This window comes from Terrapene carolina, unplaced genomic scaffold (genome assembly GCF_002925995.2).
Source record: "Terrapene carolina triunguis isolate 2854851 unplaced genomic scaffold, T_m_triunguis-2.0 Scaffold30, whole genome shotgun sequence".
NCBI classification, from domain to species: Eukaryota; Metazoa; Chordata; order Testudines; family Emydidae; genus Terrapene; species Terrapene triunguis.
In genome coordinates, this window is record NW_020664381.1 from 497,506 (window position 1) to 523,602 (window position 26,097).

At 43.8% G+C, this 26,097-nt stretch overlaps 1 protein-coding gene across 1 annotated transcript; it reads right to left on the minus strand.

Moving 5' to 3' along the window:
* Positions 1 to 19,601: 19,601 nt before the first annotated feature.
* Positions 19,602 to 22,431, minus strand: LOC112119799 (alpha-crystallin A chain). The gene is made up of 3 exons (XM_024218589.1): positions 22,243 to 22,431; positions 20,954 to 21,076; positions 19,602 to 19,811 (listed from the first exon to the last, which is right to left on the minus strand). Exons 1-3 carry the CDS (start codon positions 22,429 to 22,431, stop codon positions 19,602 to 19,604), a joined length of 522 nt encoding a protein of 173 aa, XP_024074357.1.
* Positions 22,432 to 26,097: the final 3,666 nt, after the last annotated feature.

Here is a 26,097-nt window from a genome sequence, read left to right on the forward strand (position 1 = left end):
TGGCAGATGACTGCTAGCCTCCTTTAAGAATGGGGATGTATGCTGCCAGGCTAACTAGAACAATCTACATACAGGGTAAATGTGTAACTAGGGTCTGGAAGGGAATCCTGGACAGGAGCCAGAGTATTATTGACAGCCTGTAACTTTGCAAGCTCAGGAAGGATATTGTCTGGAATCATTACAGAAGACCTTGATCACTTCAGACGTGTGTGTATGTGTGTGTGTGTGTGTGTGTGTGTGTGAGAGAGAGAGAGAGAGAGAGAGAGAGAGAGAAAATATCAGGAATAGTCTTTGCTGCTCGCTCTCTCCTTAAAATATTATTCTCAGTATGCTCAGAATCCATAACCCCATTTGTCATATACCGCAAGCACATGGAGAACTCTAACAAGGCCTTCCTTTGGAAACAAAGTTTATTTTCAGCAGTAGATTTTAGCTAGAAGAGGGAAATTCTGACTAGAGGCCCTGGCATTTCAGAAGGCTTAGCTAAATTGTTTGTGCCTGCTGGTTTCCACAATCCTCGCAGCATGGCGGTGTCACTTTATCCCCATGAACTTGGGTAAAGTGATAGTTTGATTAATGTCAGCAGTTCAGCACTGTTGAAGGTGCACTCGTTGCTCTTTCCTTGGCTGAAAAACAATACAGGTTTGTCACTTTCCAGAATAAAGACTGGAAACATCCTGAGCGCCAGCAGAGCCCAGGACTGGTGGAAAAGGAAAGGGGAAAAGAAAATGGCTTTTTGTTTAAATAGGGGGATAGTGAGTCGGGAAAGGGAAGACTTAGATGGTATATAAATTAAATTAAATTTAATTTAATATATATAAGATTATATTTAATGGCAAAGACCATTTCATTCCAATATTAGTATCAAAATGACCTTCTAGAGAGTTACCAAATAAGTAAATCCGTCTTGATTTCTTTAAAAATAAACTGAACATCTTTGCTGTAGACCAGAGATTCTAATAATTAACACTGGCTTTGGGGCAAGGTTTTGTTTTGATTTAGTTTGCACAAATATTATTTCAGTCTTTGTTAGTTTTTTCTATTTTCAGTGACTCCGGCACCAGTCTATTTCCAGTTCTCTCTAGGGAGGAGAGTACCCAGCTAGATATTCCAGGATGGTGCCTTCCAGTCAGTGGCTTGAAGGAATGTCCCACAGAGAAGGTGGCATTGGGCAGGGTTCTGGCCAAGGTTTGTGGCATCGCTGGCAAACTCGCATCTGGGATTGCTTCACGGAGGATCAAGGACATAGGCACAATGTTTTCATTTTCTCTGGAGGATTTAAGTTTCATGGGGCCCAGTCTTGCAAAGTGCTTCATGCTCGCTGGAGTTGCTCAACATCTTACAGGATTGGTCCCATAGTTGACACTGGTTCTAGCCACAAATTCAGTACAGTGAAAATGTGCTCTGAGTGTGTATGGAAAGATACATCTTTATATTATGCAGTTTTTCTTTAGTACTCATGATGTGCTTAGTGCTGTTCAAGATATGGGTTCATATCATGTATTACACACAATATACAACGTGTGTGTGTTTGTGTATATATCAGTCATATATATATAATGTAATGGACCTGCTGATTCATTACTGGGTACCTTTTCCATACCCCCAATAGAGTTGGAAGGGGAAGGGTTTAGCATTTGAAGAGTCCTCTGTTACCCAATTCAATGCATTGCCAGTAAAGGGCTCTGTAGTTCCCAGAGTACAGGAAAAGGAAGTAACATCCTGAGGTCAGGGGGATCAGGCTGGGCAGAGATTCAGAGGTTACATCATGCAAGCAGGAGCAGCAGGCGGAGAACTGGCTGTGTAGGAAAGGCTGTGCAGAGGCATCTTGAGAGCTGGGACTAGAAGGCTGAACCAGCCAGGGAAGCAGCCTGTTACCAGCTGCTGGCTGGAGTCCAGCAGTAGCAGCAGACGCATACAGGGCAGTTGCCTGTAAGGAGGAGGCAAGGGACAACTGCATGTGTGACGAGAGTAGGGTGACCAGATGTCCCGATTTTATAGGTACAATCCCGATTTTTGGGTCTTTTTCTTATATAGGGTCCTATTACCCTCCACCCCCCGTCCCAATTTTTCACATTTGCTGTCTGGTCACCCTAGACGAGAGCAAGATGGTGTGGAGGGGCTTCAGTGAGACCATGAACAAAAAGAACGGAGATCTGGTTGGGGGAACTGCAGGTTGGTACTTCAATGCTTCAGGGAGAGGGCTGGGCTGGAGGGACTATTCTTGGCACTGGGCCTGAGGATGGTTACTTTGATACCCCTGTGCATTGGGTTAGGAACTGCTTGGGTGACCTTTTGTTGTAACAAAGTAACCGTGCCTAGGTATTGGCACCCTTTCTTTTCTGCCAGCCCTGGTAAAGGAGCCCCCTGTCATCTGAAATCTCTCAGGGTGAATGGAGACCCACTGAGGGCGAGAGCCTGTAGCGCCTAGTGTTTGGATGCCTACAGCGCTTGCCTCTGAATTCGTGGCACACCCAGCACACCACCAAATATCTTGAGGGGAGGGAGATACCACAATACATGCAGCCACACCCTGCAGCGGGGCTGGTTACAAGATTTACTAAAGTAGCTGTTTTGTTCTAACAGTTTGACGGTAACCTTCCATGACACAAAAATTAAATAATTGACCGGCCCAGATTGGTTAAGCACCAGCCTCTCTCTTTCTCGTTCAAATAATGTCACTTAGAGGCCTGACATAACATCAGCTGTGCCCTCAGAGACATTCCCAGGTCAAAACCAGGCCCAGCACATTTCCCGTGGGGAGGGAAGGGGGCTCTGTTTTTCTCTTCCCAAGCGCCACTTGTACTTTGCTGTCTTGAGACAGATTTTTCACCTTCTAATGCTGGAGATGACTTGGGAGACTCCAGATGAGTCTCTGAACTGATAGGTTAGAAGGGCTGCTTCCCTAAAGCACCTTTTCCTCACTACTGTGCATCTACAACTCTAGGGTACATTTGGGTTGCGAAGTGAACAGGCCTTCCGAGTATGCAGTGACTTACGAATGCTACATAAACAAGCCAAAGTCTCTACTCCTATTCAGCTGCAGCCTCCTTACTGTCGTTTCGACCCAGACAGGCTGATCCGGCTTCTTAACCTGAGTAATTGTTGATTGCAAGTTGAACCTAGGAGACCACAGCATTGTGGAGAGTGATTTTTGTTGGTCTCTTTGAATCATCAGTACTTGCAACCCTCACTGCAGCAAGGACTGCTGGCAGCCCCCCATGCTACAGGAGAAAGGGAGCCTCTGCATCAAGGGGCGAAGGACTTGGTGGAACCCCTGACACGAGGGGATGGAGAGATGGTGAAAATTCCTGCAGCTAAGGGGGAAGCGACTGTTTAGCCTGAAGAGAGCAGATGGACCAGTGATAATCCCTGAAATCAAAGGTGGAAGGACTGGTTTTGCCTGACCCTGGCAGTCCCAACTGCTGTTTACTCCCCATGAGGTAATATGGCTCAATTTGCATTATTATTATTATTTATATTAGCTCCTTTAGTGGAGATGGGCCCTGCTCTGAGGAACTTAGATTTAAAAGGCACAAAGAAGATAGGAGGCAGTGGAAGGAGCAATTTTTGGAGGGTTTTAGACCCATGACTCCCCTGTGGGTGGCATAGAAGACATGAGTCTTCAGGAGGGATTTGAATGTGGAGAGGGTGGTAGCATGGAGAATCCAGATGGAAAAGGCTTTACCTGCACAAGGGGGTTGTATGGGGAAGAAACACACAAGCATGGCAGAAGCACTGACTACTGGTAGCACTTCTACAGTCAGGCACTGACTTACTGGGCATGGGCATCCTTAACTTTAGGCATTTCTCTAAGTGGGAGGATCCTTAGTGTCCCTGGACCGGGCCAGTGCTGGTTTTCCTACTGTGCAGAAGGATTTAAATGGAGCGGGAGAGGGTTTCCATCCCCACCCAACCTAAAGACACCACTATGAAGCAGGCAGTCTGGCCCAGTTGGAGACTTCATATTATCAGCCTCTTATATTATCAGCATCCTACCAATAAAAATCTGTCTGGCTCTTGTGGCTAAAGCAAATCATTGGAAGCTTCTCAATGCAGAGGTTGTCTCTGGTGCATTGTACAGTGCCAGTCACATAGCTGGAACTAAAAGGCTTTGACTGACCTGCACAGTGGCCTCTGGGAAAGTCTCCCCAGCTGAAATGAAATCAGGATACTCACCGAGAGCTAAATGCTGTGTCAGTTTTCTTGAGTCCCTGAGTTTCAAAAACTGCAGTGTTTTGTTCTCCTGAACTTCAGTGACTCAGCAGCTGTTCCTAAACTATGCCTCTAATCAGGGTCATTGGATTCCCGTGGCACGAGCTAGCTTAAATCTTGGCCCCCTTCAGTCTATAAAAAAAATCCATCTGCCAGGTCCTCTTTCCTTGCCTGTTTGCTTGATCATCTCACTCTCCTTTGTATCCCTCCACTGGCTCCCTAACAGTTAACATGTCATATTTAAGCTTCTTGTCACCATCTTCATATCGCTGTATAATTCTGCCTCTGCCTACTTATCCTCCCTTATCCTTCCTCTAGCCGCATCCCCTTCACTCGGGCAGTATTCCCAGCGTTGTCCACTCACTTGTCCCATTTTCATGCAATAACCTCCCTGCCTCCTTCAAGCCCCCCTCCGCCCCACCCTCCCATGGTAAAATGTCACTGAGCTCACCTGCAAAAGCTCTGCCCAAGGGTAAATTCCTCCTAAAACTCCCACTTCTCTCCTGAGATGTGGAATTTTAGGGGATTTTTAAACCAGCCGTCATAGTATGAGTCAGACTTTTTTTTCCCCTAGGTTGTATGTTTATTTTAATATGTCATGATATAGAAGAAGGTTAAGCGTTCACCCAGAGCTAATTAGCTTATAAATTGGTGTTGCTTCTAACAACAGAGTAAGAGGCCAAAATATTAGCTGCTTTTATTTCTCTATATGGAGACCTCTGATCAGAGAAGCTTCATTCAGTTTCTGAATCCATTTCTTTTTGGCCCAAGCCAGCCACATATATACTGAGAACTTTCTTTGGAGTGCCTCTATGAACTCCAAATCATCTAAGGAGCTTTTTATTTTTTGTAAGAGATTTTTATGCTTTTAATCGCTTAATCAGGTCTATCAAAAATATTGGTGTTTAATTATTTCACACCAGTGTTTTTCAATCTCTTCAAGAGTCTCTTTTCTTTTCTTAAAATTTAGCAGAGATGAGAGCGAGGGATTAAAAAAAATGTTTAGAGACTTGATTTTTTATTTTGCAGTAGAAGAGAGAGTCTCTAACTTTCAGCTAGTTAACAGTTATATTTTGCTTGAGTGCAAATAGAATCTGAGAATCCATGGGTACTGGACATATTTCTTCCGGTAGTGCAAATACTGTATCGAAGTGTCTGTTTTGGTCGGGGTAGCAAAAGCATTGCTCCTCAGCAACTTCACAAGTGTGGATTGACATCTGCCTTATTGACAGGCGTCACTCTGCAGGGCACATGGGCGTTGGATAACTCTGTTATCATAAACTGTGCACGGGTTTCATTCCAGAGGGGGAAGAATGCTAGCTTTTCAGGGGTGTAATTAATAAAAATCAATTGACTCCCTGCTTCCAAAGTTTCCTTGTACAAATCCTTCTAATAATAACTGGTAATTAAAGGCTTTTGTAAATGCAATCACTGATTCTATTGAAATGCCTTTTCTTAATGTTAGGTACTTGATGAGTAAAGAATGTTTGTCTTGCTTCAAAATTACACATAAAATATCTTCAACCAGAATTTGTTTTTTAATCAGTTGGTTAAAATAATGCTTTTTCAGCTGTACAGTTAATGTACAAAATGCAAGAGCAACAGTTCAATAGCACTCTGCAATTTGTCAGCTATAAATTTGAATAGGTAACTTATGATTAAAACCCTTTACTTCAATACTTAAACCATGATCTCCAGGTGTAGGTTATATTCTAGTCCAGCAACAAAATAATCATATGCTGACTCTGTTACACTTTGCTAGAGAGCAATATTTCAAATACTAGTATATTTTCTGTATGCTATGTCACCAAAGGAGAAACCAGATGAAAATATACATACCCTTTGGTTGTCTCAAGTTTGTTGTTGTTCTCGAACTGTAAACAGCCTTGATCTCTGTTCATTATTTTAACTGGCTATGCTGTGTCAGAATGATCAGTCTGCTTCAGGGTGGAGCAAGGGGGTGTCTTTGCTTTTCTTAGGAAGGGGGAATTCTACTCTTGATCTAAACTCACTGGCTTGCCCTCTATACGAGATCTTGTTAGTATCTTGTATGCTTTGCAGTGTCCCAAACCATCTCTCTCTTACATTTAATAGGAAAAAATATTGTGAAGACAGTAGAATTACATTAGCCCTCAGAGTGAAAAGCTAGTCTCTATTGCTAGCATAAAATCGTCTTTCTTAATCAATTGCACATCCTTACAGAGAATCTATGCACAAAATTCCATTGAATCATTCTGCCCTCAGTAATTAAGTTAATTGTATTCAATTTTCTGCATTTCTAATAATTAAACATGTAGCAAGGTATTTGTCTTATATTAAAATCAGGTGATATATTCAAGTGGCGTGTTGAAAAGCCAATGAGACATGAAAATCTTTAAGGTGAACCAAAACGTTAGAACTGAATGGTCACATTGCAGTTTGTGATCGCAGTCATACAGATAGCTTTGCATATGCAGATGACTTGAAACTCAAGTGGAATAATGGAATAGCCCGATATTAAAACAAATATATTATATTATATATAGAGAGAGCTGTCTTTTCTTACTGTGTAGCTGTTACATCCTGCTGAACCACATAAATAATTCAAGTGATCTATATCGCTCTATTATGAAGTGTTTTAAAGTAGTTTATAAATTATCCGAGAACATGGACAAATTCTTAATAAATGTTTTGAAGGAAAGACATCTTTGACAAACATGCAACACGCCCATCCCTTCACTTAACAGTGTGAGAAATTTCACTCTACACGTTCTCTGAAACCCACAGGAGGTCTTTCAGCAAAACCAAGGAAGACCAAATTAGACAGTCCTGATTTGTTTTCTTTAATGTAAAAAAATAAGCAGGAAAATAAAATCCAGGCCTTTCTTATTCAACACAAAGAAGCTGTGGCACTGGCAGACCAGGTGCCAGCTCATGCTAAGGCCCCTAAGTCTCAACTGAACACTGACAAGTACATAGCTGGAACCAGTCTGGCTCACCTGTATGTTGGTATTGTTAAAATAGGTAGAGTTTTTATGTGCTTAGCATTTAGACTTTATGGAAGGCTTGTAAATTGCTGCATGCATTAATCTCACTTATAATATCTATATCCCATGTTATAAGGTAATATTTAAGTGTTTGCTTTCTAATGGAAAGTCACCAGACAGGATAGAGGCATTAACATGTGTGAAATACTAGTTTTCCACAGGAGGCATGTAACAGGGACTGCTCTCTTATTGCTCTGGTACCTCCTAGTGGCCCATTTTGGGATTAGTTCACCATATGGTCAGATGCCTCTTCCGGCGGTTGCTCAGCCCGTCATCCCACTCACTCGCTTCATGACCTCTCTCATGCTCTGAGAGCTACAGCGCTTTCTTCTTCATGGCTTAGTCCTCCGGTCAAATCACATTGAAGTTCTCCCCTACTGGGGTATTATCAAAGTCTCCTTCCAAACTGTCCCCAGAAGTCCCCATGTAGGCTGCCCCTAGTGTGCCACTCCCACAGTGGCTTGTAGGAAAACCTGTGCCTACCCTCTACAACAGGTTCTAATCCAGAGACCCTCGACCCAGCAGCTCAGGTCTTTATTCTCCCAGCCGTTACTGCTCCTTTCCTGGGTGGCTTCCTACACTGCCTATTGCAGGCTCCTACTAATCACTCCCTCCTCCCCCGCCCCATCAGCTATAGGCTTCTCACTGAAGGAATCTCTGGTCCAGCTTCCTGGCTTTATAGACGCCCCGTCTGTGTCTGCCTGAGGTCCCTTCCAACCCTGATATTCTATGATTCTATGCCTAGATGAGCTTCATCCCCAAAAGCCTCAAGGAGCCCTAGCTCCCCTCCAGGTGCAGTCTATGACTCATTGGTCTCTTGTGCTTATATTAACCTCTCCAGGGCTAGTGGGGGGAGGGGATGAATGTCCCATTACAAGATGTTATCTCCTGCCCATCAACACCAGATGAACCACTGTGGAATATCAGAGGACAAAAGACTTTCTTGACTGCTCCTCTCACCCCCATGAAGAAGAGATGTGTAACTGAATTCCTCCCACCAGCTGAACTTGCAATTCAGAGCAGAAGGGGGGAAGGGTTAAAAAGCCCTAATCAGCAGACATTGTATCTTTTGTGCTGCTTGGACTCTGAAGGGCAAGGATTCCTAAGCAGCTTCCCCAGGGCTTGGCCTCGTTTAGCCCTAAAGGACATATAGAGCTTGCTTATTATAGAAGCTTCTATTACCTTTTGAAACTTAAGACTGGAACTCATTTGTGTGTATACACGCTTCCCTGCTTTAACCTTGTAAATAACTCTCTTATTTCCTTTAGATAGTTTATTATAGGATTGGCTATACATGCGTGGTCTTTGGTGTGAGATCTAAGGTACAATTGACCTGGGGTAAGTAACTTGTCCTTTGGGACTGGGAGTAACCTGAATATTGCTGTGATCTTTGGACCACGGAGACTGTCTGCATTAAGGCTGTTACAGTGCTGGAGAAGTTCACTCTTGATAACTAAGTATAGAAGTCACAACCAATTTGGGGTTTGTGCCCTGTTTCCTAACAGTCTGCCCTGAGGCTGGCACTCTTGAACCACTGCAGGACAGCTTGACAGAAAAGGACACAAGCTCAATTTTTTGAGAAGTTCTTTGTGGATCACCTTTTAGCACCAGCGTCGAATACTTGATCAGCTACCTTAATATGAATATTAACTGAGCCAAATACTGTCCTGGTATGTGCATGTAGAGCTCCCGCTGACTTCAGTTGAGTGATTTTAATGGAAGCAGAGCCAGTGCAAGGGTTGTGAACACAATGCAGGTCTCCCTGTGTCCATAGCACCCTGGCAGTGCTGTGGCTGGGAGTGGTGGCAATACAGCACTTCTTTTTTATATACAAAGAAGGTGAAAGGGGTGAGAGCAGCTGGAACCTCAGTTTGGAGGAGGTTGAGATGGGATTGGCTTTCTCAATCCTTAATAAATATGTGAGAGGCATCTCGGGGCATCTGAAGCTACCAAGCACATCCCACAGGTGGCAGATGGGAGAATGTCCACATGTGGACTGCTCCAATAGATGAATAAGGAGCTGTGGACCTAGGTTGTGCATAGGGTTGATAACGCTGTCATGTAGAACTAACTCACTACAGAAACGAACTCCAGGGACCATACTGGTGCACAGCAGGTTCCAAGAGGAGGTAAGCCTGAACAGACCAGCATAAGACAGAAATAAATGACAGAAACTGGTGGACGCCCTATACACACACCAGAGGGTGTGGAAGGAGAAAGAAAGAAAGAAGATGCCCACACTGGAGGGCAGAGTTTGCCTATCTGTGTATTTCAAGGAGTAGCTCTTTTGATTGGCAGCGATATGCCCAGCACTATAGCCATTCTTCACTGGTGGGAATGCACCCCCTTAAAGAGTCACAGTTGTCCCAGAGGTTCAGAAAGCTGACATGTTCAGTGGTGATTGTCTCCTCAGTAGTGTGAGGGTGGTTTGGAGCTTTCTCCTTCTTCCCCATCAGCCAGCCATGTGTTGCTCTGATGTTTTGGCACCATCACTACCTCTCTCTGGAGGTGGTTTCCAGTCTTCTTGTGTGGCAATGGTCTGTCACACCAGCTTAGATTTACTGCTCTGAGCATACCGCAGCCTGCATGTTGCATATTCTGGCATCCATTTTTATTTTGGAGTGGTGGAGTTGGATCACTAAGTAGGAAAGTGGGTTTGAAAGCTCTGGCTGATACTTTGAGAGACTTTTTCAGAGAAAAATGGAAGTTGTAATTAGCCATTTGGAGGGCAAACTGCAGTACATTAACTCCTGTGGTGGCAGGCTGACAGCATCCTGAGTGGGTGGAAAATACTAGACAGAGCGGACAATAGTGCTGCCCAGCTTCCTTTCGAATACATTGTCAAAGGAAAAGAAAACTAAAATAATGATTGCTGAGGAAAAACATCAGTGAAAAGAACATACAGTCAGCATTCTACAAAATGGAAAGTGACCTTTTAGGTTCTATATTCCCTTTAAACTGCAGGGTCTGTTAAATCCCAATGACATGTCACTGCTGCCATCTATTAGCAAGCACTAGAACTGCCATATCCAATAGTAATATTAGTACAGCAAAGGCAGGGGAGGACTTGAAACTCTTTCAGGCTTTCATAGCAGCAGCAGCTCTGATAGAAGGTTGAAAGGACAGGAATTCATCAGCTCAGAGGCTGAAATACAAAACAGACATTTTAAAAAGTAAAGAAAAAGCAAAAAGATTTTTTCCAGCTTTCTTTCTCAAGATCAAACTGGCAATTGATCTCCAGACAAATCACACAGGCAAAGTAATAGATATTATGCCTTACATATATATTTCACTGATGTCTTAAACATGTGCTATGATCAGAGATGGTGTATTCAGTAAGTTGTATGTCACATACATATCATCTTAATAGAATGATAATGAAACAAACAATTGACTGCATTTTAAATTCTCCCAGACAAAGCACTACGAGAGCTGCAAACCCAGGAAAGAAAGCCACTGACAATGAGTAGACACAGATTGCCGGGTGATAAACCCTACCAGGGGGCATCGGCTTGCACCCACGCTGTGGCATACATCCCGGGGCATCGGCTTGCACCCACCCTCTGGCATACATCCCAGGGGCATCACTCCTCAAAATGTTGCAGCCAAAAATTACGTCACAAGTTTATTCAGTTAGTGCTTCTCCAGCTCTCTAATATTATTCCTGAAAGAGTAGCTCAGCTTGTACTAATTTTGGAAATAATGCAATTAAATAATGGGGCACCATTTCCTTAAAGTAAATACTGGTTTAGGTAGAAATGTAGCAGTGCTGTGACTCATAGTCTGCTGAACAGCACAAACCTCAGTTTGGGAAAAGCACACATCTAGTTCTTCGGGATATTGATTTTCCTCCCTAAGAATCCCCGTTAGGTATATTGATCAATGGCCATTAGGCCTGGTGATTATTTATTATTGTAATTTTGATTTATCATCTCCTTAAGATATTATCATTTCTTGTACAAAGCCATAAATGTACCCAGCATTTTACATAAGTAATGTCCCAAAGAACTTACATTCTAAGGCCCAGGTCATCTCCTGTACCTTCCTATATGTAGCCTCAAATAAATACACCTGGCACAGAGGTATTCCACAGGGTGGGGACAACACCTTTCCCCCTGGGCACTCTGTGGATGTCACTGCAGTTGCCTTTGAAGTCACTATACCAACAGTCACCTATTCACGCAGCTTGCCTCTCCACCTCCCCCTCCGGCTTACCCCTATTGCTACAGATGGAGCAACTGTCTGGGGAATGCAGGAAGCTCTTATCCACTCCTTATCCATGGCCTCCCCCTGTCGCAGCGTAACCCTGCTGGTACCAATGCAGTCTGGTCCATATGTAGCCGCAGAGGGCTGGCATGGTGTGGCCCTGAAAAGGTGCAAACAGGTAGAATATAGTGACCAATGATAAAGTGATGTGTGGTTGTAGATAGAATGTTTTACAGAATGGATGGGCTTCCTGAAATAATATTTTATTAGAGGGAGAGCAGCCAGGATTCCTGTATGTAGGTTGCCTAATATTTGTCAGTCTAACCGCTCTTCAGTTTGTTGTTTTGAAGAGCTCTAGGACCTATGGTTTGCACCAGGTCTGTGACATTTGGCAGGAGGGTAGTCCTGAGGTCAGAGAAGTGCCTTTTCCTGACCCCATGTAAATCTGTTCGGATTTGGCCAAATTACACCCCTTCAGCCTCTTGCCTCAGCATTCCACACAGAGCTGAACCTCCCAGGGCCCCCTCATCCTCCTGCTGTTGCTGCCCTAGACTCAGTAAACGATCAACTTTTGTGTTGTGGGGAAAAAAACCTTCTGTCATGTCCAGGTTAAAATTTTAAAAAGTTTATTGGCAATCATTTAACCTGAACTACAGTAAGGCCACACACGCTAGTGTAGACATACCCTATGTGAATATGTATGGACCAAAAGGCATTTCCCCATCAAAATACCCTTTGGCCAAAGGGAAGTGCACAGGTTTGGAAACTAGGAGGTCTAGATTCACCACTTCATCTAACTGATGTTAATTCTGTGCCATTTACAACCCAGCCCTAGTGGGAGGCTACACAAGATGGGAGACCCCAGCTTTCTAATATGGTAGTCTCAAGTGGCATTCACTTAGCCACAGAGTTTCAAATCTATGTGTTTTAATATGCTGGCAAGAAATTAGGTCCAAGCATGCATATGTAGCCCACCATTTAACTGTCTAGTGGCTAATCCATAGAAGATAACAACTTTCTGCTGCTGCTAGCTAATGTAGTTAATCCTTTAGCTCAAATGGTAGAGATCTGTGCTGCAGTGAACTTTACTCAAACCCCGCTGATGATGCAAGCGGAGGAGGCTTGTTACAGTTGCACATGATAGAATGTGGTTTGGTTTTTTTTTAAACGAGGACATTATATACAACAACCCTCACATCTGTGTTGTCTGAGTTGCAAAGTCAGTCAAATCAAGACATGCCAATATTATAGTTTTCCATGCAACTTTAAGTCTGTCCCTTTGTGTGTATGCATTATGATACAGTTTGCAAGCCCCCCTTGAGCTTATTGAAAAAACTGACATATCCAGCAACACTTTCTGAGGAATTTCTTACAACAGTTCAGCTCATTTGCGGGAAATACAGGAAAGGCTGACATCTTGTGGAATGAATCACTTCTTCACATGACATAGTTGCTGCAGTCTGACAGAAATTTGAAATAAATACTGGTGCATGGAACATCTAGTAAGCACTCGGGAGGCCAGGCAGCTATAGAACATCTGCTCAATGTGCAGCAGTGATCAGAAAAGCAGACAGACATGTCAGGATGTATGAAGAATGGGGTAGAAAATAGTGAAAATATTATGATGTCGCCATGGAAGTCACCTGGAGTACTGTTTCAGTTCTAGTCCCCTCACCCCAAAAAAGGATTTAGCAAATATAAAAAGGGTTAGATAAGTGATTTAGACTTCACAGCCATTTGGAATTCAAATGAATGTTCACAAGAACAATCTACCACAGCAAGGTATAACACGATCTAAAGGCTGGAAGTTGAACCTAGACAAATTCAGACTGGAAATAAGGTGTAGATTTTTAACGGTGAGAATAATTAAACATTGAAACAATTTACCAAGAGTCATGATGGTTTGTCCATCACTGATGATTTTTAAATCAATATTGGATGTTTTCTAAATGATCTGCTCTAGGAATGAATTTGAGGTGGTTTCTATGGTTTGTGCTGTACAGCAGATCAGACAAGATGATCACAATGGTCTCTTCTGGCCTTGGAATCTATGAAGAGCTTTTTACAGTCACTGACCAGCTCTACTACCGCAAATGAGCAAGAAGAGGTCTCAGTCCCTCTCCTGGTGCATATAATGCCTCTTCTGGACCCCTATAAGCCTGTCCAGTAACACATTGGGTTCTGCAGCTCCCCAGACAGTAATATGCTATTCAAAAATAAAGTCCTCTGAGGGAGGGGTAGAGCCTGATTCCAAAGCTGATGAATGCTCACTGACATAGCCCAAAAGCCTGAAACACTAAAAGTCTTTGACTTCTATCAAAACGGAAGAAAAGTGCTCTGAATAAAGAGTTCTTCTTGTGAGAAAAACCTAACCCTGGCTGTAAACATTCGGTGGAGGCACAGACTGTTCACTCAAGCTGCCATACTACTCTACCAGAAAGCTCAAATGTTGGAAAACCAAATGTGATCACAAAACTAACAGTCCCTGCCACTGTGCAGAGTCATTTAGTCAAAGGAATGTTGAAACTGATCCTATCCAGGACATGAATTTAAAGCTTCCGTGGCTTCCTTGGAGAGTTGGAGGGAAAGTAAAAGCTATTTATACTAAATAGGCAAGTGAGTTGAAGTCTCAGAATGGAAATTACAATGTACTGTTAAAAGGTGGTAAAAATGCACTACAACAGGATGAATGAAACCCATTCCAAAGAAAAACACTTGCTCATAGCTATAAACTACTATAAAAAAACCCTCAAATGTTGGAAAAAACTAAATGTGATCACAAAACCTAATAGTCCTCTGTGGATAAAGTCCCCAGATATTTCTCTTCATGGAAAAAATCCTGGCTAAGTTACTAAACTTAAACTTTGAAGATCTACTATACCTTAAAAATGTTAATGACTCTCTGTTAACAAATGAATTTCACAAGCAACTCTGGGGAAACCACAATAGTAACAGTTTCCAACGTTACAGACTGTGACAGAGTCCTCTGGGAGACAAGAGCTAATAAAAGAACATTTACACCAAGGAGGGAAAACAATTATCTTTTCTGGGTTAAGTGCACAGAGCAGGAGGATAGAATTTCTCATAGTGACGCGACGGGACAGGAGGAAGGATGGTTTTGTGGTTAAGCTGCTGGGGTTGCAATGTACCCAGAGCTCCCGGAGTTGATGAGGTAGAGACAGGGAGGGGCTGTGTTCTGGGGTTCCTGGAAGATTCTGGATCTGAGAGGGGGGTGGGAGATTTGAAGTGTTGTGCCTGACGTAAGAGTAAGATCCCAGGTGCTGGGTGAGCATTTAGGTGTTAACTCTGGGTAGAGCAAAAGGCTGGATGCAGAGCTGGAGAGTATTATATAAACTATTGTAGAAGGGCCCAGGACAAGTTAACTAAATCTACTGATTTTCAAAGCTATCCCTAAAGTAAAGGCAGAGACCTTGGCTCATTTATGATGTCAGATGTCTATACTATTTGATTGAGTGGTATTTTACTCTTTACCTGGAGATCAAATTATAAAGGTTAAAATATTCTCTGACTTAGGTCTACAAGATTATGTGTTGGTAGCATTTACAAACTGGTGAGCAGTTAAGAAGATCTTCAATTAAGATATAAGAGATCTTCTTAGTTTTAGAGGACATAAAACCCCAACTTTTATGGGATGTACTGTCTCCAATGAAAGATTAAAATAGCTGCTTCCAGGTGGGAAAGATCGAATGATACAGGATTTAGCCATTTGGGCTAGATATTTGAAAAATCATGAGTGAGTCATTGTGGCTCTTAGTATGTGGGTGCGTGAAAAGACTATTACTTTTAAAGGCTGCAAGAGTCATGAAGTAACAGTTTGATAGATTCATTACTCCAGCAAGATACAGTTGGTGCGGGCTGGGAAGAGGGCCAGTTACACCTACCTCTTTCACTGGCTATCCCAGCTCCAGCTCTAGCATAAGTTAGAACTGCTTAGAGGCTACCCTAATTTACACCCGCGGGCTATGGTGGTCCTGCACCCATAGACAATCATCGGAATGCCACCACAGACACACCTCCTCCAACACTGAGGTGGGGGAAGTTGGTGCAGGAACTGCCCATACCACTTTACACCAGTAAAGCGTTCTTCTCCACTGGGGGAATTCTCAGCTGGCCAGATTACCTCCCTTTCTGCCACCAAAGTCACGCAGAGTGGCTGGAGCAGGAATAGTGAACCTGGCCTCTGCTCACCTGCCCATGCAAATTTGCACAACTAATTACACTAGCAAGTAGGCATTTGTTGTGCCTCCATTTGGCAGGGCAGCTTGAGTAACGCGTCCTCTCAGGAATGAGCTGTGAACACATCACAGGCCAGCTTCTCAGGTGCGCCTGAGCTGCACACGAGGAGGGGAGCGTAGCTGGCTTTCTATTACCTTTATACACCCCCCCCACACTAGTGCTGAGGGCAGCAGGGGCCAGTTCAGCTCCCAGTCCAAGTTAGGGTAGCCTCAGGGCAGTGGCAGTAGTGGCTTCCAATTGATCACTCTAATATAGGCCTCATGTTGTTATAAGCTTGTTTTTTCTGGGAAACGTTCATTCACGTCTTCCTCCATCAAGAATAAAATTCAGCAAACTCTTCATTTGAAAAAGGAAATGAAAAAAGCCCTTAGACGCGCTCAATAATTAATGAAATAAAAAACCAAGTGAGTAAAAGCAAAGGACAATAAAATCCATGACACCCCATCACGTATGAATTACAGAACGTTCACACCTCTGCCTTCCTCGTTTGCCTCCTGCACCCCATGTAGCTCCCCCTTGCTTTTCCCACCCCCTACACCCTCACTTGCCCCTCACAGACGCACAGCAGCATACCTTTAAGGCACTGGGCACAGTGCTGCTTTGGGTGTCAGTCTCAGCTTCTTTCCTCCCTCCACCGCCTGGGGCCTAGGCTGCTGCAGGGGAAGGGGTTCACCTCAGGCACAGCTCATAGGGCAGTATAAGAAGATGGTTCCTCTCTCCTCAGATGCTTAGCAGGTGGTTTTAGTGGCAGCAGATTTCAGGCTGCTTCGGGCCAGGCTACACATGCAACAGCTCCGCCCTGCTTGTCAGGCAAGTGTCACTATGCCCACCCTGGGCAGGGCCGGCTCCAGGGTTTTGGCCGCCCCAAGCAGCCAAAAAAAAAAAAAGCCGCTATCACAATCTGCGGCGGCAATTCGGCAGGAGGTCCTTCGCTCCGAGCCGGAGTGAGGGACCATCCGCCAAATTGCCGCCAAATAGCTGGACGTGCCGCCCCTCTCCAGAGTGGCCACCCCAAGCACTTGCTTGACAAGCTGGTGCCTGGAGCCGGCCCTGACCCTGGAATGTGCCAGGCACACTGCTTCCTCCTCCTCTTCCTCTGCCTTTATCACCTGAGTCTTCCCTGTCTGCAGCCACAAGTGTGGGTCAGCCACCTGTGAAGATGGAGACAGCACAGAGAGTCAATATCAGCTTGAATGTGTGCTGTACTGTGAAATGCAGTTCTGTGAGAGGGCTGGCTTGGCTCATGTCAAACGCAAAGCAAGTGTAGAGGGCCCAATTCGGCTGTCATTTACACCAATGTAAACCCAGAGCAATGCCAGGGGATTCAGTTGAGTTACTCTGCTTTTACTTCAGTGTAACTGAGAACAGATTTTGGCCATGAATTAAAACAGGAGGTGAAGCAAATACCCGTTCTTTTTATGTGATTGACCCAGCAAGATGCAGAGTGCTCCTGTGAGATGCTGAGTGCTCTCAGCACACGCAGATTTCAACAGGAGTTGAGGGTGCTCAGTATCTTGCTGTATTGATCCCAATAGCAAATGCATTGTCTCCATCTGTACTTTATTTTGTCTTATGATGGATTATTACTATTATGTATATTACAGTAGCACCTATCAGCCCCAAATGATATCAAAGGCCCCCATTGTGCTAGGCACTGTACAAACTTATGCGGAGCGTCTCTGCCCCAAGGAGCTTACAAACTAAATATTCAAGGCAGATAAAGGGTGGGAGAGGAATCACAAGCACAGAGAGGGGTGGCGAGTTGCCAAGGCTCTTCTGATGGCACCTGATTAACAGCTGAAGTTCTCCTCCTCACCCCCTACCCAAACTCCTGGCTTTAGGGACTAGGTGCAGTCGGAGGAAGTTAATCTCACACATACCAAAAGAGAGAACAATTGTTTTGTTACCAAGTGCACCACAGTGGAGAGGAAGAGTCTGGTGAGCATTTCTGTCGGGCAAAGCCTGATCTTGAGCTAGCACTCTTTTTGAAGTGCTCTACCACTTCCTTTGTAGGAATAGAACAGCAGTTCTCAAACTGTGGGTCGGGACCTCAAAGTGGGTCACGACCCCATTTTCATGGGGTCGCCAGGGCTGGCGTTAGACTGGCTGGGGCCCAGGACCAAAGCCCAAGCCCGAGAGCTTCAGCCCTGGACAGCAGGGCCCAGGGTTACAGGCCTCCCGCCTGGGGCTGAGCCCTCGGCCTTCAGCTTTGCCCCCTCACCCCCACCCAGAGCTGTGGGGCTCAGGCTTTGGCTTTGGCTCCTAACCCGAGCAGCTGGGATTGGGCAGGCTCACACTGCGATCCCCCATCCTGGGGTCATGTGGTAATTGTTGTTGTCAGAAAGGTGTCATGAGGCAATGAAGTTTGAGAACCCCTGGAATAGAAGGATGATCTTCCCAGAGGACTGTGCGCTTGATGTGCTCTTGAATCTTCTTTGTTGTATATAGATCTTTGAATATTACCACCAAGCATTAATAGGTCTAATATCTAAGTAGACTCTTGACATCTACTATCCCTAGTTAGGAGGGACTATCCCTATATATGAGCAAAAACGTTCCTGATTTTTCCACTATAAAGGTTCACCTGGTGCTGCAGGTCTCAGACTTTCAGATCCAGTGTATCACATCTAAAACTCAAAGTACTTTGTGCATTAAATTTGTGATTTTAATACTTAGCAGTTATAACAGATTTTTATCCTGACACTGTAAAAAAAAACCCCACATCTCAACTGATTGCAGCCTGCATCCCACTAGCGGTATATGTACGCTGATTGGAGAACTGTTGACCTAATGCATTTTAATTGTGGGGAGAGTTAAAAGGGAATGTATCTATGTTTGCTCACAACAATATTTAATCAAAGCTTTGGAATGTTATCCACTATATTTTATTACATAAAAAAGGTCTTCATTGTCGTCTCTATTGAGGCAACTGAATTAAATATCTGGGGGTTTTAAAAGAGAAAAACAGGAAAGTGTAAGAATTGGTCTTTTGTTGATATTTCTGTTTGGAGTGAACACGTATTCTGAACAGAGATAGACAGTGGGTGACATTTTAACTACAAAGACCTTGGAAGGAAATAAATAAGCAAAATGCCAATTGCTTGTTTCACATTTTCTTTATTGACTGCCACTGACTGAGTTCTCAGATTGTGTGTCAGATATCATTAGAACAGTTGGAGCTATATTAGAATTACAGCAAGATTAACAAAGATGGTGTGCTACATGCAGGCTGGGGAGAGCTCGGTAGGGATTTGAAGCCTCAGCACAATGATGGACCCCCCCAAAGGGTCTACAAACACATTGGAAAGACGTGCTTGTCCTTGCATCAGTTGTCACTAATGGAAGATGACTCTGCAGTGGTGTAAACAGATACACTTAAAGACTTTGCTGAAAAAATGTTGCAACTCCCAAACATTACACACTGTTCTCACTTTTGTTCTAAGAAACTCATGGCACATTCATTGCAAGTGCACAGTCTCTCAGGGTTTTTTCACAATAATCAGCTTAGCTCCGACTTTAATTTCTTTAGGCTAGAGCAGGTCTGCCGGGCTTTTCACCATACAAGCCTTGTGCTAATGATGGGTGTGTTGGGAGCTAATGTTAATTGTGCACTCATTCATATTTGGTAGATGTTACCAAAATCCAGGACAGTTTAAAGACCTTTTCAGCAAATACATCAGTTTGGCAGCACACTTGTTTCATGTCATCCTGACATCACAATGTTTAGGCTTAAGCTTCAAAGTCCACTAGCTGCTCACCCAGCCCCTCAGTCATCCAAGAAAAATTTAAAACAAAAAATAACCCCCTCTAGATATTCACTGATACCTATGTAATGACTCTGTGAATGAGGCCTGCGAATGGTGACAGACGCCTGGATGCTTCATCAGCAGGATCAGCCTAGGAAGAAGGAGCCGAGGCGGGCTTCTCCTCTCGGGATACAGGAATGGGTCTCTCGCTGTAGCTGGTGTCCATGTTGGACTGGACTTTTGGGCCAGAGAAAGTCAGCATGCCATCAGCAGACAGGGAGCAGGTGATGGCAGATTGGTCCACGTTGGAAGGCAGGCGGTATCTGCGGTGGAATTCGCGGGAAATGTAGCCATGGTCGTCCTGACAACAGACAGAGGGAACAGATGGCTCGGTCAGAAACGGTGCCTGGTGTGACTTGAGGCACACCCCGTAGCATGTTTTAATCTACATCACCAGAGTGTGACTCCATGTTTACATTGAATTCCAAACAGTTATTTCAAAGCCAGTGTCTCAGGCAGGGCTATGAATGTATATGCATTTTATTCTACACCACAATTTATTAGGGACAAATCCTGCCTTGGCTGATATCCTGTACAACAACACTCAGGCCAACTGAGCTACAAAGGGTGTCAATCAGAGCAGAATTTGGCCCTTACCACACGATGCTGGGCATGACTGTCAGCGGTGCTGAGCACCTGCAGCTCCCACTTATTTCAGTTGAAGTTGTAGGTGCTCAGCGCTCTGAAAATCGATGCCTATATTTCAGTATGTTGGAACCATCATTGAATGAAACAAGAGGCTGTAATCCTGGCTCCTCTGATGCTGTTGGCTGAAAGAATGAGAAATAAAAAGAAAGATTGACATTAAAGTGGCTTTTTTCTCCCTTTATGGCAAACTAGCCTCAAATGCAAATACTGATTGGGCTCTTAAGTTTTGTTTTCCCAACAAGTGTCTTCATGGATGAGAAGAGTTTGTGCCCCCTCCTCTCTCCCGCCACTGGTATTATTATTATTATTCACACTTCAATCCTCGCTTGAATTCCCATGTCATATGTGGTCAGTTTCCACGCCTTAGGCCCTTTGTTGTTTTGGTTTTGTTTGTTTTGCTCTTCTCGTCCAACCCAGCATATGAAAACTCGGCTTTCCACAAGTAATCCTGGATTATGGAAACTCAGTCATTCGTTGACAGCTTCAAATAACATTCTTTTTCTAGTCAGACGTTATTACTGAACAGTGCATATTGTCATCTGACTGTTATGGAGCATGATTGAAAATAAACAACAGACAATTTTTCTCATTATTATCAGAAATCAGGTTTGGTCTTTGCCAGAGCCGGGAACCTACATTTAGTGACTTGGGTTTAACCTTTGAAAAATAATTCTGGAAAAAGTAGAGAACATTATTCTTCCCCTTTGTACTTCCCCAACTGAGGAACACCTTAAAGTCAGAAAGAGAAAAGAGCAGGATAATTCCCCTCCAAAGTTGCATGCTTTTTCTGCTTACCTGTCTCTCATTGTGCTTGCCATGGATTTCCACAAAGTCATCCATAATCTTCACACTCAGATCTTCGGGAGAGAAGTGTTTTACATCCAGGAGAATTGTAAACTTGTCCCGGTCAGACCTCACCTGCAATTAATATGGTAATAAAATTAAACAATAATTTGTTGAGTCAAAAACAAAGTAATTCTCAGTCTCATCCTGAGCATGATTGTCTCAGAAGTGATTTAAGAAGGCTAGAGAATGGTTATGGGCCTGATCCAAAGCCCACTGAAGTCAATAGGGTTCTCCAATAATGTAAATGTGCTTTGGCTAAGGCCCTGTAATTGCAAGGCTGGTAGAATTCTAAGACATCCTTATTGCTCCTTGAGTTTGCATCCCTTCACATTGCGCTCATTGTGTCACTCTATCACTCGACTATTTTTCAGAATCTATCATTAGAGATTTATTGGACATTTGGGTTGTGCTCAGCAGCTAGCGGTGAAATTATATCAGTTATGTAGCTTCACCTGTTTTGTTAAGCTAGCACTTTTGCTTTTTACTCTCTCTTTTAAACCACACTTTCTCTGCAAAGCTGCATGGATTCAGGAAGAAAGTGTGATCTGCAGTTTTGTGGACTGGCTTGTAAGTCTAATAAAGTTCTTGCAGCTCTAGCTCTGCCGGGCTTCTGCTAGATTTTTGGAGGAAACCTTGGGAAGGTTAGTAGAATGCAGAAAGAACAAACATCTGTGCTCACTTTGACATTTCAGATCTGACTGTTTTGAATACAGCCCAACGTACAAAATGTTCATTTTGCATATAGTCTTTGGAGAACTGTTCTTGGGATTTCCAGTATGGGATTGTAACACAGAGGTCATGAGATGGTGAAGAAAAGAAAAGAAAAGAAAGGAGAATGTTCATGCTCAAGATTGAATTTATACCTGGAGTCCCATCCCCAACAAAAGTAAGCTGAATATGAATGTTCATGTAACAGAGGAAGCTTTGTTTTTTCCCCAGCAGACAGCAAACTGCTGGCAGGGTCATAAAGTGATCTTTTTACAGTATTGTAAAAAAACTATAGGTCAAATCTATTTCTTAAAGGGAAAAAATTATTTCCTTTGCTAAGATTTCCTGTGATAATTTTCTGTGATGGTCAGGTGGGCTTAGTGTTTTGCAGGAAACCTGCTAGTTTTCCTGCACCTGTTCACATCAGAGCCAATTGACATAATCTAATTGAATCAAGGAAAGTAGCAGGTGGTTGTTACTATTAATGAATTGGCAACAGAGGTAAATGGTATTCAGTAAAGGAGTCTTACCTCTGAAATGCCTGATTCCAGAACGGTGCGGAAGAGAGAGTGCCTGTAATAGGGGCTGATGGTGGAAGAGAACAAAGGCAGGAGATCATAATCGAAAAGACCCTCTCCGAAATACTGGTCAAACAAACGGCTTGGAAATAAGGGTCCAAGAGCTCGTTTGAACCAGGGGTGCTGGATGGTAATGTCCATGTTTTCTGCTTCTGCAAGTTCGACGGTAGAGAGAAGACAGTGCAGTCTCTGGGGACAGTGATGTCTTTGCTGGACTGCACAGTGGAGACTCAGAAAGCCTCCCTCTTTATATACTACTTTCACAGAATAAAGGCATTAGTGGGATTTCTCTGGAAAGACATGATCTCATGATTAAGGCAATCTGGTCAGCAGAAATGCAGAGGCTGACCTGAGAATGACAGTCTGGTTAGAATCAGTGCCAGATATCTGTGAACAGTAGCTACTTTCCAGCATGCTATGCTATCTGGGGCTACCTCTACCCAGAGAGAAAACAGGCTCTAACTCTTAACATAGACAAGCAATTCAAACAGGACTTTTTAATTTAATTTCTTGTGGGAATTTTCTAAAGGTCTCTATAGTTACTCTAGCTAGCTTTGATCTAGCTAGATCAGAGCCAGCTCAGGTATGCCTACACATGCTGCAATCATACTTCCCAACTGTGGAGTAGACATCCCTTAAGTGTATTCAGTGGGACTTGTTTCTTGCCATCAGGTTTATGGGTATCGGTGTGTGTATTCAATATGAGAACTGGTTGGAATATGGTAAACATTTTTCTTTCATTTTGTTTCTTTATTTAGGGTACACACATTTCTAAGGAGCCTTGTGGAGTTAAATTAGACTGTTTGTGGGACAGAACATTTTAATCTTTGAGGGCATTGGTGCACCTCAGTCCCTCCTGTTCTGTGCCTCTGGCACACAATAGTGCAGTCTCCTGAGGGCTGTAATACTTTAGTCTAATTCAGGTTACATACTTCACCAGTGGCAGTGTGAAGCAGAGCCTTCAGGCAATGTATCACCTACAATGCGAAATCAATGAGATTTGTGGGTTCTCATATAAAGAGCTATGCTTCGTCTTCATTGCAGAAAGAGGTGTGTTTTTTACATTGAGTTGCTGTAAATGTAGCTAGCCCGGGTCAACCCTATACCCCCACCTGGAGTTGACCTCCACTAGCAGCATCAGGATTAAAACGACAGTGCCTTGTCTCTCCACTATGAGTTTACAGCAAGATAGCTATCTCGTAAAAATGCTCCCTTTATTTGCAGTGAAGACCTAGCCTGTTTTGTAAAATATTGGAACCAGTCCAAAACATAGTCCTCAACCAGACTTTTTTTTTTTTTTTTTTTTTTTTTTTTTTTTTAGTTTTAGATCTGTTCTAATGTAAGCAGGGTCTGAATGAGCTCTCCCCTGACATCTAGTGATGAGCTAGCAGAAAAGACTAGGTGCGCAACATGGTGGAGCTGCTTTTCTAAAATGATCCCTTTTGGCTGGTGTTGGGTTACAAATCCCTTTCGTATTGAGTGAAGAGGTAATGAAATGTTGTTATGCTTATGGTGTGAGTAAAGGGCATCAGAACTGTGCTTCACTTGCCCCGATTGAGGGGATCACTCTAAAATGAACCTCACTCACTAAGTAGCGGTAGGGATGCCATCTCCCAGTGGAGATGAGAGGGGTTGGGGATAGGTGTTTCTACTTGGTGGTGTGGACTCTGCTGAAAGAATCCTAGGCACCATTTGACCTTCCCCTGCCCAGCGTTTAAGGACAGAGCTTATTCGACTCAATTGAGAGACATTTTTTCTGTTCAGTGATGACCAGAGCTGGGTCACTGATAAGCAGATCTAGAGGCTATGCCTTAGACCTGGTGTAGGGACAGTGGTTAAATGAAAGACAATGCAGAGGCAGTACTGGCAGTGAGGTTTCCTGCTACCCAGTGAAATCAGTAAGAGCTGACACCACTAAAGACCTGGATTAAGAAGTGAAACCTCAGAACTTGGCATTGCAGAAGTGGCAGTGAGAGTCCAACAGCAGTAGCATGTGACCAGTGGCAGCAGGGAAAAGCAGCAGAGTCAGTGGCAAACAGCGAGTTGCAGAGGTGCACAGCAACCACACAGATATTGCTCAACGTCCCCACTCCTTTCTTGGGTCGGAGGTGAATCCCGGTGAATGCACCTCTGAACTCTGGGTCTTCTCTAATCAAGGACAGCCAACTGTGAGTAGGGTGCAGTGGAGGGTGCGGAGAGTGATGTGATAAAGGGACATTTGTTCTCCAGACTTTCCCACTGCAAGGTGGGAAACAGGCAAAGGACACTGCCCGACACACTGTGGGTCAGGTTTGCCTATGATTACATGCTTCTGAATGTGGTTGTGATGTTTTCCCAAATATACGTGTGTTTCCCTTTCCCTTTTAATAAAAGCTATCTTTTGTTATACACAGACTCAGTGCTTACTAGTGGGAAAATATTGCCTCTTAGACACACCTGGGGTAGTGTTATGTTTTCCCAGATTACTGGGTGGAGGCTTTAGCCAGTTCTGTGTCATATTGTTAAGAGGAACCCCTAGATAATGAACCCAACCCTTGTTGCTGCCAAGTTCCACCTGGCAGAAGGGTTACCCTAGTAAGAAGTTACCGTAAAGTGTGTGTCACTTCACACATTTGCCTTTACCATCCCAGAAGGCCGGACTGTTCTAAATGTTACAGCTGCATCCCCAACACTTCCTCCTCCTCTCCCACAACCTAGCTGACTTTTCCTCCCTCCCAATCCCTACTTCTGATGACAGACTTGCTGACATGGCGACCGTTGCTCCCTTGTGCCTCTATTGTCACTGCAATGATCCCATACTTCACAGTACTTCCCAAAACATACCTGGGGGCTAGTCTGAGTTGAGGGTACATGGCTGAATACACAACCACAGTGACAAGGGCCACAGGACACTCTGGATCCCTTTCACCGGGGTCCAGAGATGATCTAGGGAAGGGAAGGGCATCTGAGTAGGGGAGAAAGAAAAGCCATCAGTTGGGCTGCTTTTGCTAGGAAGGGGGTCATGAATATGGGCAAACCATGTGAGCAAGTGGCTGTAGGGCAGGAGCACCTTGTTTTGGTGATGGGGAAAAGGTAGCCTGAAAAGAAACTAAAATATCTTAGTTAAGGAGAATTTGTAGGGCTTATTAACCTTTTCAGGTTCACCCATTACTGTACTAATAATTTTTCAGATCAGTGGTATGTTTATATTTATTTAGTTTTATTTTCAATTTTACCAGGTGATTTAAGCAGCCAATAATCTCCTCTTGCAGCATCTGTATACTGGGGAATACCTCTCGTTACACACTGACGCATCATGCCCCCAAAGAGATGCAGTAGTAGGATTTTCATTCAAATGGTCTTTCAGGGGGGTCTTGTGCTGCTAGCTCACTTTGACATTTTTGAAAATCTAAATTACCATGCAAAACCACCAAGATAGACACATGAGAAACATCTCATTTAGCAAAGGCCAACATACTTCCTCACTGTGCTTTCCAAAGAATACAGCACATCCTTGAGTAAAACAGCTGTCTAGTGGGCAAGGGGCAGATTTTTTGAATTGTCATTAGTTTGTCAATATGCCTTACCTTGTAGACTTCTCACTTCTAGGCCAGATCATTGGTTTAAATCCCATACTGGACCTTGAGTTCAAACACAATATAGTAAATATTTAAGGCATTCTGTTGAGCAGGCAGTCATTACCAGCTGTTGCTACTGGGAAGTGCCTTCATGTGATTTTGAGGTGATGGTCGTATTATGCTCCAGATCAGTGCTTCTCAAGCTATCTGATGTGGGGGACCGGCAATTTTTCCCCCCAATGTGCCAGGG

What these genes read in the sequence shown, in the direction of transcription:
- LOC112119799 (XM_024218589.1), bottom strand. Translation starts at nt 22,431, where the DNA reads ATGGACATTACCATCCAGCACCCCTGGTTCAAACGAGCTCTTGGACCC. An exon ending in TGGAATCAGGCATTTCAGAG is followed by an intron (nt 21,077 to 22,242) that starts GTAAGACTCCTT and finishes TATTAATTGCAG; the next exon opens with GTGAGGTCTGACCGGGACAA. An exon ending in GCAAGCACAATGAGAGACAG is followed by an intron (nt 19,812 to 20,953) that starts GTAAGCAGAAAA and finishes GTCTGTTGTCAG; the next exon opens with GACGACCATGGCTACATTTC.